Below are 14395 nucleotides of genomic sequence, written 5' to 3' on the forward strand. Positions count from 1 at the left end.
AACTAATTTTTCCTTTATAGCGAAAGGTGTGGAGGACCACAAATAAATATTTGCATTTTATTTGTACTATAAGCACTCTAGAGCATAGTATTGCGAGGAAGACTTTCCGTTGCTGTTAGATGATGACGGCCTGAGATGTGCGGAGTTCACATTCAGTTGCGGTTCGTAAAATGTGTTGAATGGATAGTCGCTATTTTTAGTGTACATACAACAATTTGCATCTGAATCCGACCTAAACATCTCAAGACAACAGCAAAGGGATTCAGCTAATACATTTGTGACCCCCCAAAAGCATCAATTTAGCTTCTTTTTTGGATTCTTGGAGTATGGCAAACTAGATTTCTCAGGTGGAAAATCAACTATTTGGTTATATCCTCTCGAGAAAGCCTTAAGAACCTCGTCTATTAGAATAACAGGCAAGGAGCAGATCATAACTGCTATCCAGTCTACCGTAGTTAGTGGAACTACATTAAATATTGCAGCTACTGGAGGAACGTATAAAATTATCAAGTGAACGAAAACTGAAATTAAAATAGCCACAAGCAATAAAGGATTTGCCCAAGGAGGTATTTGGAGCAACGAATTGTCTTCACTAAGTGCGTTCAATGCGTTTAACATTTCTATTACAACGAGAACAGTCAGCGACAAGGTACTTGCTTTCTTTTTCCCCACAGAAAAGTATGTACATGGTTCTTCCATTGACGACCCAAATACCGGGTTTGCTGTAAATCCCATCCAAGTGTTACATTTTGCCCATGAACTTAGTTGAGAGAAGGGAACCAAAGTATTCCCATCCGAAGGATCTATTCCCCACACATACCACCATATAAAGATGCCCACAGTTGCAAATCCAACGTAAAGACCAATGATTAAAAAGCGAACAAATACCCAAGCAGATATTAGATTATCGTCTTTTCTCCTTGGAGGTCTCCTCATGACACGTGGATCCGGAGGATTGAATCCCAACGCTGTCGCTGGGAGCCCATCAGTAACCAAATTTACCCAAAGAAGTTGAACAGGAGCCAAACCCTCGGGTATACCAAGTGCCGCAGTCAGGAAAATAGAAGCAACTTCTCCGATATTAGATGATATTAGATACCTGATAAAAGCCTTCATATTCATATAAATAGATCTTCCTTGTTCAACAGCCGCTACTATTGTCTCAAAGTTGTCGTCAGCCAAAACCATATCACTTGCTTCTTTCGCTACATCCGTACCAGTAATTCCCATTGAAATTCCAATATCAGCTTGTTTCAACGCAGGAGCGTCATTTACGCCATCTCCAGTCATAGCTGCGATTTCTCCCAATTCACTTAAAAGTCTAACTATAACTTGTTTGTGGCGAGGCTCAGTTCTGCTGAAAACCACACCATAAGACTCCTTTAATATACGCAGTTTATCTTTGTCGGAAAGCTCCTCGAACTCTCTCCCAGTCAGAGAACAATATCTTGTAAATTGACTTCTTAATATTTCACTGCCAGTTCGTAAAATTTGTCTATCACCCAAGAGTTTTGACGTTTTAGAGAAACTGTTATCTGTTTCAAACATAAAAGTTTTAGCAGAACTTGGGTTTGTGGAAGGAATGCTCGAATTGTCTTCTTGAACCTCATTAATAAAGCTTGATATGTTCCAATCCTCCTTATGGCCGTTCAAAATTCCAATCGAGGAAGCAATAGCCTCGGCTGTGTTTCTATTATCTCCTGTAATCATAAACACACGTATCCCTGCCTTTTGACATCTTTGAATCGCACACTTAACGCCTGGTCTAGGCGGATCATAAATTCCAACAACACCCAAAAAACAGAGATTTGTCTCGATGTGAACAAAGTTAGAAGGATCGCTCAGTAGGCTCGCACCTCTCGCCTTTGGCTGTCCAGAATAGGAAGATAAATCTCCAAGATCTTCTATTTTAACAGCACATGCCAATGTTCTCAGAACGTTGTTGGCCATATCAACAACCTGGTCTAATATTAAAGACTTGAGTGAGTCTGTAAAAGGCTCCACTGTACCATCGGGCATCATAAATGTTGAACAGCGATCAAGAATGCCCTCAGGTGCTCCTTTAACATACAGTACATTAGAATCTTCAAATGACTCTGTCTCGCCAGAATTTTTGTGAACAACTAGTTGAATGTTTACATTGTTTGTGTCCCTACACAAAACGCTCATTGACTTTCTGTCTCTGTTAAACTCCAAAGTTGTTATAAGCTTCACGCCTGAACACCAATAATCATTAAAAACACTTGAGGTTTTGCTATTTCTTGAACTCTTGTTGTTCAGGTATTTTGAATTTAACTTGTTGTCCGGACAACCAAGCTTTTCTACCAAAACTCTCAAGGCTCCCTCTGTAGGCTCTCCCTGAACTTTAAATTTGTTTGAATCTGACAAGTTTAACTGGGAGGTATTACAAAGTGACAAACACTTGGCCATCCATTGGAGACTTATATCCTCAGCCTTTATGTTTTCAAAAGCATGAAGTGTATTGTTTTCCATTCTCGAAACCTTTCCGACAGGTGAATAAGAATGACCTTCTACAGAATATTTATCTATTGAAATAAAATTCTTTGGAGTAAAGAACTGGACACAACACATCTCAGATGTTGTTAAAGTGCCTGTTTTATCGCTACAAATTACCGTTGTGCAACCAAGTGTTTCAACAGAAGGAAGACGACGAACTATTGCGTTTCTTTGCGCCATCTTTCTAGTTCCAAGAGCAAGGCAGGTTGTTATTACCGCAGGAAGTCCTTCTGGAATTGCAGCCACTGCAAGTGCCACGGCTATTTTCAAATAGTAAATTGCACCATTAATAGTTGAACCATGAGCTGGATCCTGGAAATTACGAAAATTAATAATCCAAACAACCAAACAAATAACCGCAATAACCTTGCTCAGTACCTTTCCAAATTCATCAATCTTTTTCCCGAGTGGTGTATCTTCTGTGTTCTCAGACGCCTTTTGCACAGCAGACTGGATTGCGCCTATTTCTGTTTTCATCCCCGTCGAAACTACGCAAGCAAAACAAGAACCATGAACAACAGTTGTTGAGGAGTATAGCATGTTCGTTTTAGCTTGTATCTCAATATTTCTTTTAGATACATCTAATGGACCAGAGTCCTTTAAAACTCCTGAAGATTCTCCCGTTAGTTGGCTTTGCTCAACTCTAAGTGATGAAGACAACAACTTAATGACGCGAAGATCTGCTGGTACTCTGTCTCCAACTCTAACCCTTACAATGTCTCCAGGGACGAGGTCTTCTGCCGGTATTTCGCTCCAAATTCCACATCTCAATACTTCAGCCAGTTTTGGCTGAAGCTTCTTCAAAGCCTCCAAGGCACTCTCTGCATTTGATTCCTGCCAAACTCCAACAAATGCGTTCAAAATCAAGATAAATAGAATAACTATAGGTTCAATAAACGCTGATATTCCCTCTTCATACGCATCCTCACCTATCAAAGCAAAAAAGAAGGACAAAATGGCCGCACCCAGTAAAATTCTAACCAGCAAATCGTCAAACTGAGCGATAATTAGAGACAAAAGTGATGTTTTTTCTGGCTCTTCCAGGGAATTCTTCCCGAATATTTCAGTATATTGCTCAACCTGTCCATTTGAAAGACCCACATCGCAATCTACATTAAAGTGACGAAGTATTTCATCACATGTTCTAACATGTGGGTCTTCCAGTAAATCAATCATTCCGATTAAACCTAGTCAAAAAAACAAACAACTATTATTTGATTTAGCGATATCTTACTGTAATTAGCCCAGGTTTTTGTTTTTAAAGTATTTAATTTTAGTAGAGGATAAACCTGAAGATCTGGCCACTGTCTAAAACAACTAAATTGGCGCACTATGAGTTTAATAATTCAATATCTCAAGTAAAGGGTTAACGTTTTTTTTTTGCATTTTTGTTTTTAAGAGTTTTTGGGTTGATGGAATTATTCATTTAAGGAACCACACATATGGGTAATTCTTGCACTCATACTAGAAAACATTAGTATGAACGGGTTAATTTGCTTCTCAATTGTAACTATATGAGATAAAAGTAAGAGAGGGAAGCTCAACAATTAACATCATATTATCTCTATTAAAACGACTTAAGTTCTAAAATACCTCAATTAAATCAATAAAGTTGTGCCTTTTTCTATCATCCCAACGCCACAAAATTTCTCATAACAGAATTGCAGCGGGTGAACTTCAAAGCCGGTCTCTTTAATCACTTAAATATAAGACCTAAATAAATGTTTTAGTCTACCTTTAAATTTAGTTAAGGAGTTGTATCCACTTTATAAAAAAATGGATCCGAAGTTAGATTCATGGACTCCGCTTACCTGCCAGGAGGTATATGAAATTATAACCAGCCCTGAATGCTCTGGAGATTGTGAACAGGAAAAGCAAACCGACTCTAACTTCAAAAAGAGCTTTATATGGTACTTCAAGGCTTTTGATTTAGTCAACGAAACTTCATTCGAAAGTATTACTCCACTAGTCAAGACATTATACACAAAGTACGGCCTCTCTTCACAAGAAGTTATGCAAATACTGGATATAAAGCCAAAAAAGCTCGTTGATTTGCACTGCACCATACCCAACTGTGGAAAAAGACTTTCAGAGAAAGAAACTGAGGATATTTTGGAACTACTAAACAAAACATTTTCGCGAAAAAACGTGGGTGAGGGAGACTTTAAGTGATAAACCGCAGAAAATTAATACAATTAGTTAGTTGTTATTTATAAATATGTGTACCTATACATCAACAGTACCCTTCTCTTTTTAATATATTCTTTCTATTATAATTGCTAACTAAAACTTGTGTATTTTTCCCCTATTTAACTGCACCTGTTCTCAAAGCGTTAAACAACGGGATTTAGCCGCCTATAATGTCTTGTGGGTGGGATCTCCCCTAAGAGTTATTAGAGTTCTAACTTTCAAGTCCCTTTTTTTCCCTTTGTTTTGTCTTTTAATTTTGATCAAGTATAAGTTTAACATGAAAGTTCCTGATATTTTACAAGACAAATCGAATCCTCTCGGATATATCTTTCAAAGCGTTCAAGAATTTACACTAGACAGCATTCGTCTTGTGAGACGTTGTACAAAGCCAGATGCCAGAGGTGAGTTTTAAGAAAGAAAGAGCCGTTCCTACTATCATTTACTAATACTACTTTTCTGCTCGAAATACAGAGTTTAGAAGTGTTGCCTATGCATGTACCGTCGGTTTCTTCCTCATGGGTTTCATTGGCTACACAGTAAAGCTGGTATTTATTCCCATTAATAACATTATAATGGGTGGACAGAACATCTAGGGACGCATAGATTCTAGTATTTAAGATAGATAGCAATAAGTAGATAATTTAACCTTTGTCGTGTCTTTCTCTCCCATTTCTACCTTACTAACGACAGTGGAAGGGGATAAATACAGTCTAGTTGTAAAACATAAGAGGTTTAGTAGCTATATACCAACGTTAGTGTCTCGGGGGGTCCTTGAGATACGCACAGAAGGTTTCCGAGCACGGTAAATCACTAATTGTCTTCATTCTACTCGATCCTAGAGTGTAAAACGAATGTCTAGAGGGATCGAAACAGCTCAATAAATGTGGCGACCTCTGATCATTGATATCGTGGGTATATATTGGTTTAAGTGACTTGAGAATAATCGAGAACAATTGAAAAAGAATTACTAGAGCCCCGAAGAATTGAATCAAAATGTTCTTCCTTTCAAGAAATAGAGATCCAGTATTAGCATTTATACCTAAAGACCAGGGGAAGATTAATTTCATAATATGCTTGTTCAAAACACTATTAGTAACTACGTACCTTTCAAAAAATAAACATGAATATTCATGAAAAGAGAAGTTCCTAATGCCAGAATGATCATATTTTTAACCTTAATCCTTTCCATTTTCAAGAAAAGAAGTTATTCTTTAAAGCCTGCTAATTATTTTTTACATTTTCCGCGAGACGCGTAAATACTTGGAGTACCGGGAATCCTTGGGTGAAAATAAATATTATATTGTGGGAATAAAAATTAAATTCCTAAATAAATCCATTATATTCTGAAAAAACTAAAAAAAGTTGGTAAACCAGAATATAGCTTTGATTATTTTAAGTTTGGGAATTCATTTATTAGGGAAACAAGCCTAGAAATTAAAATGTCGTCTGTCTCTGTATTAAATCCAAAAGCAGACGTTCTAAGGAAATCTGCTGCGTTTGCAGCGAATTGTCATGCAGCGAAGGGACTTCAGAGAGTAATTAAGACAAATTTGGGACCAAAAGGAACACTTAAGATGTTGGTGGGTGGAGGAGGTCAGATAAAGGTTACAAAGGACGGTTGTGTCCTCTTGAATGAGATGCAAATACAGCATCCAACTGCCTCAATGATTGCCAGAGCAGCAACTGCTCAAGATGATATATCTGGAGATGGTACTACTTCAATTGTCATTATTATTGGTGAAATTCTTCGCCAGGCAGAAAGATTTGTGACAGAGTCAGTCCATCCTCAGCTGCTTTGCGAGGGCATTGATATTGGTAGAGCATCTTTGATGAACTTGCTGGACGAGATGAAAGTACCAGTAGATAGAAATGATTATGACACATTTAGGTGTATTGCAAAAACTTCTTTGAGAACAAAACTCTCTCGGCCACTCTCCGATAATTTGGCAGATATATTGGCAGATTCAATAAAAATAATTAGTAGAGAAGACCCAACATTGCCAGTTGATTTACATATGATAGAGATTCTTCCAATGAAACATGGTTTAACTTCAGAAACCAGATTGGTGAGGGGCATGGTTATGGATCATGGTGCTAGGCATCCAGATATGCCAAAAAGACTTAAGAACTGCTTTATTTTAACTTTAAATGTTTCCCTTGAGTATGAAAATAGCGAGGTTACTTCATCTTTCAAGTATTCATCGGCAGAACAAAGAGAGCGTCTTGCAGAAGCAGAAAGACTATTCACTGACGAAAAGGTCAAAGCAATCATTGACTTAAAACGACAGGTGTGCGAACAAAACCCTGATAGTAACTTTGTTGTGCTAAATCAAAAAGGCATAGACCCACCCTCGCTTAGTATGTTGGCTCAAGAAGGAATACTGGCACTAAGGCGTGTTAAACGTAGAAATATGGAAAGATTAACTTTGGCCTGTGGAGGTAATGCTATGAACTCTGTAGAGGGCTTAACAATTGAAGATCTCGGATGGGCCAACCATGTTTACGAAAAAACAATAGGCGAGGAGAAATTCACGTTTGTTGAAGAGCCGAGGGACTGTAAAAGTTGCTGCATTTTGGTTACTGGACCAAATGACCACAGTATTGCTCAGGTTAAAGATGCAATTAGAGACGGATTAAGAGCTATTAAGAACGTAATAGACGATGGATGCGTTATTCCGGGAGCTGGTGCCTTTGAGCTAAGTGCGTTTAATGAACTTAAAGAAGCTAGGAAAAACGCCAAGGGCAAGGCCAAGTTTGGTATTGACATCTTTGCAGAGGCCATGCTCGCAATTCCGAAAACCTTAGCAGAAAATGCGGGACTTGACCAACAAGAGACCACCTTGAACATTCTAGACAAAATTGAAGGTTCTAAACACCCATTGGGACTAGACATTACAACAGGAGAGGAATTTTATCCACTTTCAGAGGGAGTACTGGACAACTACTGCGTAAAAAGACAAATATTGAGCATTGCTCCTACTCTTGCTCAGCAACTACTACTTGTCGATGAAGTAATAAAGGCCGGTAAACAAATGTAAATTAGTTTGTAATAGTTTTAATATCTACCTGATGAACAAATGAATAATATATCATCTTTCCCTTCTACTATTTTGCATTTTGAAATATATCTACATACCTAGACCTTATATTGTTTCCCAGGGCTCCGTATACATTATTTGAACCACCTGAAGCCAGGCCCGGTCTTGATGAGTGCAGTGATTGCGGAGGAGGAGGTGGTGGTGGCGGAGATGAGGCTCCGGAACTTGTACAATTCGTTTGGTTATTTCCTGGATCCAGGGAGGAACAACCATTTGCATGTCCAGTGCCATCTAGAGGATAACCTTGAATACTTGTTTCCGAATACCCATCATTTGTTATCCTCTTGCCGTCAGGACCTCTTTGACACCATTGATTGATTTCCTTGTCAAAATAAAACGTGTTCTCGACCCCCGGCCAACGTTCTTCCTCCGGAATAATGGCCTTCTTAATGCTATCTGAAATCCAACCGACTAACCAGGACGAATTTTTGCTGTTTTTTTGTTGATTATGCTCTTGAGTAACAGATTTCCTCTCTAGTTGTTCTTTTACAGTGCTTGGTTTGAACTTAAAGTTCATGTCACGAACTCTGAATTTAAGAAATTCAAATTCAAACTTATATTTATTGTGGAATAAATCCCCCTTCACATTAAGTAGTAACGAAGACATCTGATCAATCAAGTAATTAGCTCTATCGAAATTCCCTATTTCAGCAAGATATAGTGAAATCCAATATCTGTATAGAATAGAATGCTCATTTAACAAACACTTTTGATCCCATCTATTTAATTTAATAAGAAATAAAGAGATTATCTCCATAACATCAAAATAAGTATTCAAGTTATTAATGTTAATTCCAATTTTTAATTCCCTATATTCCCCAAGTATCAGACTGCAAAATTGAAAAGCAATAACCTTTTCATTCAGTGTTAATTTTGATTTCTTTTCTCTAATGTCCACTAGAAGCTTATCCGATATCCCCAACAACAAACTTCTCGATCCCAAATGCGTCGTTCCGAGACTAGTTATTATAGAGTACACATAATGCGGCCACAAGTTCAGAACTTTGTCATCTATTTCGAAACTATCCGCTTTTTGGGCAATGCAAAGGCACAAAAGATCAATGATCCTTTCAAAACAGCTACAAGTTATTCCAGAATAGTTTTCTACTTCTCGATTTTGATTGTGAGCGTAGTCAAGGTAACACTGACTCAACTCCCTCTCACCGCAAAATCCACTTAAAGCAAATCTATCACTCCAAGACAAACAGAGATTATTCAGGTAACTCTCCGAATTGCTCTTATTCATTCTGTACATTTCAAGTGTTTTTGACACTCCAAAAGTTCCACAATAAAGGCCCAATAATGACCTTTTGGATATATATTCCATTGGCTTTCCATTAGCCTCACAACAGCACATCCAAACCCCGTAATCCATTATTGACTTTAATCCGCTAAATACAAAATCATAATCTGCTGGTGTACTGGCTAAGTACCCTTTAGACAAACTATAAGAAAAAAGTTCAAAAAGACAATTATTTTTAAAAACTGTCAAATAATCCTTTATAGACCCCTCATTTTCCTTCTTTTTTCTCCAAAAATCAATATATTTGCCTATGTAATCCACCTCTTCCTGGGAAAACTGACCATTAGTTCCCCTTTTGTTAGTATCCACACTTTTAAAATCGTTAAATCTTAATTTGTCCTTATCCCGAGTAATTAAATTTCTAATCGAATATATTTTTGTTGAAAAACTTGAAATCACAAAAGAGCTTCCGATACCAAAAGAAAATGAGCTTCCTTTCCTCGGGGGTTCATATTGTATTGTATCTCTACTAAAACCTATTTCTCCGGTGCTTTGACCCAAAAAATTCGCATAGTAATTAGTATGCAACACGCGAGAGTTGTTTTCCATCTATAACATATATTTAAATGAACTTAAACCTAAAGAACCGTAACTAACTGAATGATAGTTTTACTCTGGGGTAATGAGAATGACAAGGTGTGAGGTACTTCATACGCTTATAACCGCCAAATACGCCATGTTAAATATAATGAATCTTTATAATGATGTTAAACTATATCATCTTAGTTAAAAATGCCACTTTATTTTCCCTGAAACCACATAGGACTCACACTTAAAACGGAATTACGAGAGTTTTACCTCTCTTTTTCGCTTGAGTCTGTAACTAGCTTTAACTATTCGCTGTTTGGACACAACTCGCGTTGTTGATTTTTCTATCAAAAAGCCATTTGGAAATATCACTCAATTTCTTTCCCCATATTCTTTTTTATCTACTTAAAGATTCTTCTCTCATGTCTTGATTTAGCACGAATTGACATATGTTCTCATTGACCTCTTTACTGAGATTTTTCCAAAGAGTTGTTATAGGTTAGCTCTTCCTTCCATTAGCAGATAGACCTAAAATCTGGTATTTTCATTTCCCCATAATAACCTAAATAAATACGCATAATCAAGGTAAAAGATACACTCCAGATGAATAAGTCAGAAACACATTAAAAGAAAAAACGATATTTTAGGTTTAAAAAAATAATTTAGTTTGATGATATATAAAGAATCAGTATCTACTATTGCCCATCGAAAGTCAATGTGACTATTTCGTGAGGAGACCAAATACGAGCACCACTGCTTTGTTTCCATGCAGCAGGATGCTTGTATTCAGTCAAACTTTTATTTGAATTAGATTCAGAAGTGAGCCTAAAATTAACAGAATGTATTCCTGTCCTGCCTTCCTTTTGAGCAAGAATTTCCCAATGCACATTCCAAGGTCTAAGAACAGTTGACTGATTGAACTTATCAGAAAGAGATTCACCCTCAAATATATCCTCTTGAACATGTTGCCATTGTCCGTCACATGCCCATAACCAAAGTGTGTGGACAATCTTAACATTTGGGTTATTTTTCGCTTGGTGAAATTTAGCAGTATTGGTTTTTTGAACAATAAGATGTGTAGAAAATTGATCCAAATTTTCTTCAATTCTAGCTCCTAGTCTCGTCGCCGCTAGTTCGGCATCACTTTGAGAATCTCCCCAGTTTGAAGGGAGTCCTTTAATAACAGGTTTTTCATCCGCCTTTAAAAAACCAGTGAAACACAATATACAGTTCTCAAGAATTTCACTTCTCATTTTAGTTAAAATCTCCCCGACAGTTGCTGTTTCAGGATTCTGAAAAAATCTAGTATGCAGCTCCTTGAACACACGAATAAGATAATCCAAATGGCGATCATAATCTGCAATACTACTTCCGCCACTTGCATTTGAAAGAGAAGATAAAGCAGCAGATAAAATGTCACCAGGAGCACTTGCACTCGCAGAGATAGAAGAAGTACTAGAAGATAGTGGAGGATAATGTGATTTCAAAGCCTCTCTTCTCTGTTCAAAATACTCATACGTTTGAGCCTTTACAACCTGACTTTCAAGTGAGACATCCCAAACATCCGAACGGTCATCTAACAAAACTATCGCACGTGTGTCAACATCTGTACAAATCTTACGGAAATCCTTCTGGGTGTCGCGACCATCTATAGTTTCACGAGCAACTATTCTATCTCCAAATTTATCTCTGTTTGGATCCAATACTGCCCTTATAACATCTGCATACTCTCTGGTTGCGTTTGTGCAAATTCCCATGATGTAATAGGGAGAAATAGTGTTCAAAAACTCCCTCACTCCCGGTCTAAGCTTTAAATAGTACGAAGTATTCAAATCTTGCGGCAAAACAAACTTGTACATTTCTGGATCACCTGAAGAAGTTACGAAGTCATCCAAATTAATATTGCAACCTATCTTGGTTGAGTTATATGCATGAAGCAATGTATTGTCCAAATCAAGTATCGCAACCAACTTGTTCTGCGCAAGATAATCCCTCGGAACAGTGCTTGCCAAATGAACGTCGTCTGGAAGTACTGAATTTGAATTCTTTTGCTTTCTTGCATGTGTACCCGCTAAAAGGCCACCATCACGTGGATATTCTGCATCGGAAAACCTGCTAACTGAAGTATATTGAAATGGTGCATTATCATTAATGTTGGCGATCTCCATAATCGGCTCTGAAAAGGGATCATAGTCGTCCTCAAAAGAAAGACCATCATCATTAGTGCGATCTGCAAACGACCCCAAACCCAAAGACGTCGAACTTCTTTGAATTTCACCTTCTAAACTAGGTGGTCTTTCCGCAAACCTGTTTCTAATCTGCTTTCCCTCTCTTTTCAAAAGTCCCGAGCCAATAATTGACTCGTTCGCTCTCAAAAGTTCTTGACGAAGCTTCTCTGGACTAAACTCTCCGTTCTCATTCAGCAAAGCTGAGGAGTACATACTACAATCCACAATCGGTTGCGGAATCATATTTGTATTACACTTCATCCTGGAATCCATTCAAAAAATAAACATTCATTTAATGAAATAAATAGAAGAATACAGATGTATACTCAATTGTCTAAAACTAAAGGGGTATCCTCAATAAATAGTTTCCTATTCTTGTTAATACATCCTATCATATTTATTATTTTACTCAGATTTTTTATAAATAAAGCATTCCTGAACAACTTATAGACAATTTAAGCTAATACCAAGGCGGGAAACCCGGAATATAGTACAAGCAAGTGCATGAAAGCTTGATGGAGAGAAGAAAGAAAAATTATTAAAAAGCTGTTATCTGATATTATACAAGTAGACAAAGAGGTGTATCTAAAATAGACTCTATCTCATGTGAAATAGCATTATTTTCGCCTCCATCCACCGCAGGATTCACGTTTTGAACGTCAATAAAGCAAGTAATTGGAAGAGGACCCCAGATATAACCGTAGTTGAATGGGATATCCGGTTGAATGGAAACACATAATAATGAGTCGCTTCTAATCATCTCTATTTCAGCGGAGACAAACCACAAAAGCAGTCTTCCCTTTATTCCCTTGCTGTTCTCCCCCTGAAATGGGCGTGGAATACACCAAGTCCATGTCGAAAGTGGGTTGTCTGGAGCGTCATAGTCACCCCTTATCGGGTGAATATCAAAAAAAATCCTATGAGTTATTTTCTCGCACTTGACTTCTTCCAAAACCCCATCCGAAATCCTCCTGACCTTGACAGAATCTTCTCCATTGTAATTTGTTTTAACAATTACTCCATCTAGAAGAAAATTTTCTGAATTTTTTGATTTGTAGACCACTACTGAACCCGGAACTGAGTCTTTTTCTGTAAAATTTAGGGGAAGAAGTCTCCACCAATCTTCTTTTAATTCAAAAGTTGGAATTGAGGGTGGGAGAAAGTTATTCAAAGTTGTCGTTTTTTTAATAGGCTTGCCATTCTCTAGACTGAAATCAGAAACAATAATAACTTCTCCGGTTTCTGAAGATATTGAATCGATTTTCCCTGTAACCCAATGTAAAGGCTCACTTTCACCGTTCAATCTAAATGTGAATTGAACTTGTACGTCCTCCTTTATGTCTATTTTCGGCAAAGAGGAAACAAGTGACCAATTAACGCTCGAGTATTCCTCTACAAACACGTTTTGGTAAACTTGATTCTGTAAACAACAGTCAGATGAGTTGCTGTGAGGAAACAAGTGTGTAGGCACTAAATTCGCGTGACCTTTCTTTCTTACTTGTGACCTGTCAATATCACGACAGATTAAACTTGGGATGTTTTCCACTGGCATATCCTCCTTAATCACATCAGCTGACCCTCTCGTAGATCCGGCATTGTTCTTAATATTATGAACTTTACCAAAACTCTCAATTTTTATCTTTTTAGATCTCAAGTACGGCAAAAGCCAATCACTTAATGTATCCTGCAGTCCCGATCTCAAATCATTCATATATTGCTCAAAGTACTTCTTTTGAATTTCGCTTCTTTCTATTTGATCAGGCGGAGGATTTTTCAACTTATATGCATCTACGTTCGAAATAAATTCAGACAATACATCTGGTCTGGTTGATGGCAATAGTTTCCACTCCATAGAGGCTATTGCAGTCATTATGTGTCCAGGGAGTTTAGGAGACAACTTGGAAAGTTCCAGCCTTCTTGAAAACAACCACCAAATATAATAGGACCAATCGGAAATAGGCGAGTACTTCTCAGAAGAAATATTGTGGTCAAAATCCTTTGATATACAGGAAACAAGAACGCTATCAGCTCTCAGTCTTTCCATATCTCTTGAATTACTCATCACGTCAAATATTCTTCTTTCCGTCCACAGTTTTTTCCACAAAAAAGGTGCAACATCATACTTGCTTGATATTTTCGCTAACAAATGAGCCGGTACTGACTTATTTAAATCATTGAGTTTGTTTTCCTTTCCTCTACACAACTCGTGTAACAGCGGATTGTTCAAATAAGGCACGCTTCTGCACGGCCTATTCTCTTTTGTAGCACGAATATTTCTCCCAGAATGAGACTTGTCACAGTCCTCTCCATTCTCAATGAAAAAAAGAATATTATTCAGTACATCCTTATCTTCGTAAATTGAGTTATCTATGCACTGATTCTCGTACATAGAATGATATTTAATCGAATTTATATCACTATTCACCTATATTAAACAAATATTTTCCAGTAACCCTTAAAATTTGTTCCTACCAAGTACACTGCTCCGCGGCAACACTCCCAGTTTGAAGAAAAAATGAGATGAAATGTCT

The 14395-nt window shown here is 37.5% G+C and overlaps 7 protein-coding genes across 7 annotated transcripts; 2 read left to right on the forward strand and 5 right to left on the reverse strand.

Moving 5' to 3' along the window:
• Positions 1-294: 294 nt before the first annotated feature.
• On the reverse strand, positions 295-3693 carry FG386_001414 (calcium-transporting ATPase 1; the record flags this gene model as incomplete). Its single annotated transcript, XM_067340807.1, has 1 exon — positions 295-3693. The coding sequence occupies one exon, from the start codon at positions 3691-3693 to the stop codon at positions 295-297; it is 3399 nt and encodes a 1132-aa protein (XP_067196725.1).
• Positions 3694-4293: 600 nt separating this feature from the next.
• FG386_001415 (uncharacterized protein) lies at positions 4294-4689 on the forward strand (the record flags this gene model as incomplete). Its single annotated transcript, XM_067340808.1, has 1 exon — positions 4294-4689. The coding sequence occupies one exon, from the start codon at positions 4294-4296 to the stop codon at positions 4687-4689; it is 396 nt and encodes a 131-aa protein (XP_067196726.1).
• A 770-nt stretch (positions 4690-5459) lies between these two features.
• FG386_001416 (uncharacterized protein) lies at positions 5460-5896 on the reverse strand (the record flags this gene model as incomplete). The annotated part of the gene is made up of 2 exons (XM_067340809.1): positions 5460-5746; positions 5812-5896. The coding sequence occupies 2 exons, from the start codon at positions 5894-5896 to the stop codon at positions 5460-5462; spliced, it is 372 nt and encodes a 123-aa protein (XP_067196727.1).
• Positions 5897-6146: 250 nt separating this feature from the next.
• On the forward strand, positions 6147-7745 carry FG386_001417 (TCP-1 chaperonin; the record flags this gene model as incomplete). The annotated part of the gene is made up of 1 exon (XM_067340810.1): positions 6147-7745. The coding sequence occupies one exon, from the start codon at positions 6147-6149 to the stop codon at positions 7743-7745; it is 1599 nt and encodes a 532-aa protein (XP_067196728.1).
• Positions 7746-7812: 67 nt separating this feature from the next.
• On the reverse strand, positions 7813-9657 carry FG386_001418 (uncharacterized protein; the record flags this gene model as incomplete). The annotated part of the gene is made up of 1 exon (XM_067340811.1): positions 7813-9657. One exon carries the CDS (start codon positions 9655-9657, stop codon positions 7813-7815), a length of 1845 nt encoding a protein of 614 aa, XP_067196729.1.
• Positions 9658-10331: 674 nt separating this feature from the next.
• FG386_001420 (NLI interacting factor) lies at positions 10332-12125 on the reverse strand (the record flags this gene model as incomplete). Its single annotated transcript, XM_067340813.1, has 1 exon — positions 10332-12125. One exon carries the CDS (start codon positions 12123-12125, stop codon positions 10332-10334), a length of 1794 nt encoding a protein of 597 aa, XP_067196731.1.
• Positions 12126-12423: 298 nt separating this feature from the next.
• On the reverse strand, positions 12424-14253 carry FG386_001421 (uncharacterized protein; the record flags this gene model as incomplete). Its single annotated transcript, XM_067340814.1, has 1 exon — positions 12424-14253. The coding sequence occupies one exon, from the start codon at positions 14251-14253 to the stop codon at positions 12424-12426; it is 1830 nt and encodes a 609-aa protein (XP_067196732.1).
• Between the last annotated feature and the right edge of the window lie 142 nt (positions 14254-14395).

The sequence above is a fragment of the Cryptosporidium ryanae genome, assembly GCF_009792415.1.
Source record: "Cryptosporidium ryanae isolate 45019 chromosome Unknown contig_24, whole genome shotgun sequence".
Taxonomy (NCBI): domain Eukaryota; phylum Apicomplexa; class Conoidasida; order Eucoccidiorida; family Cryptosporidiidae; genus Cryptosporidium; species Cryptosporidium ryanae.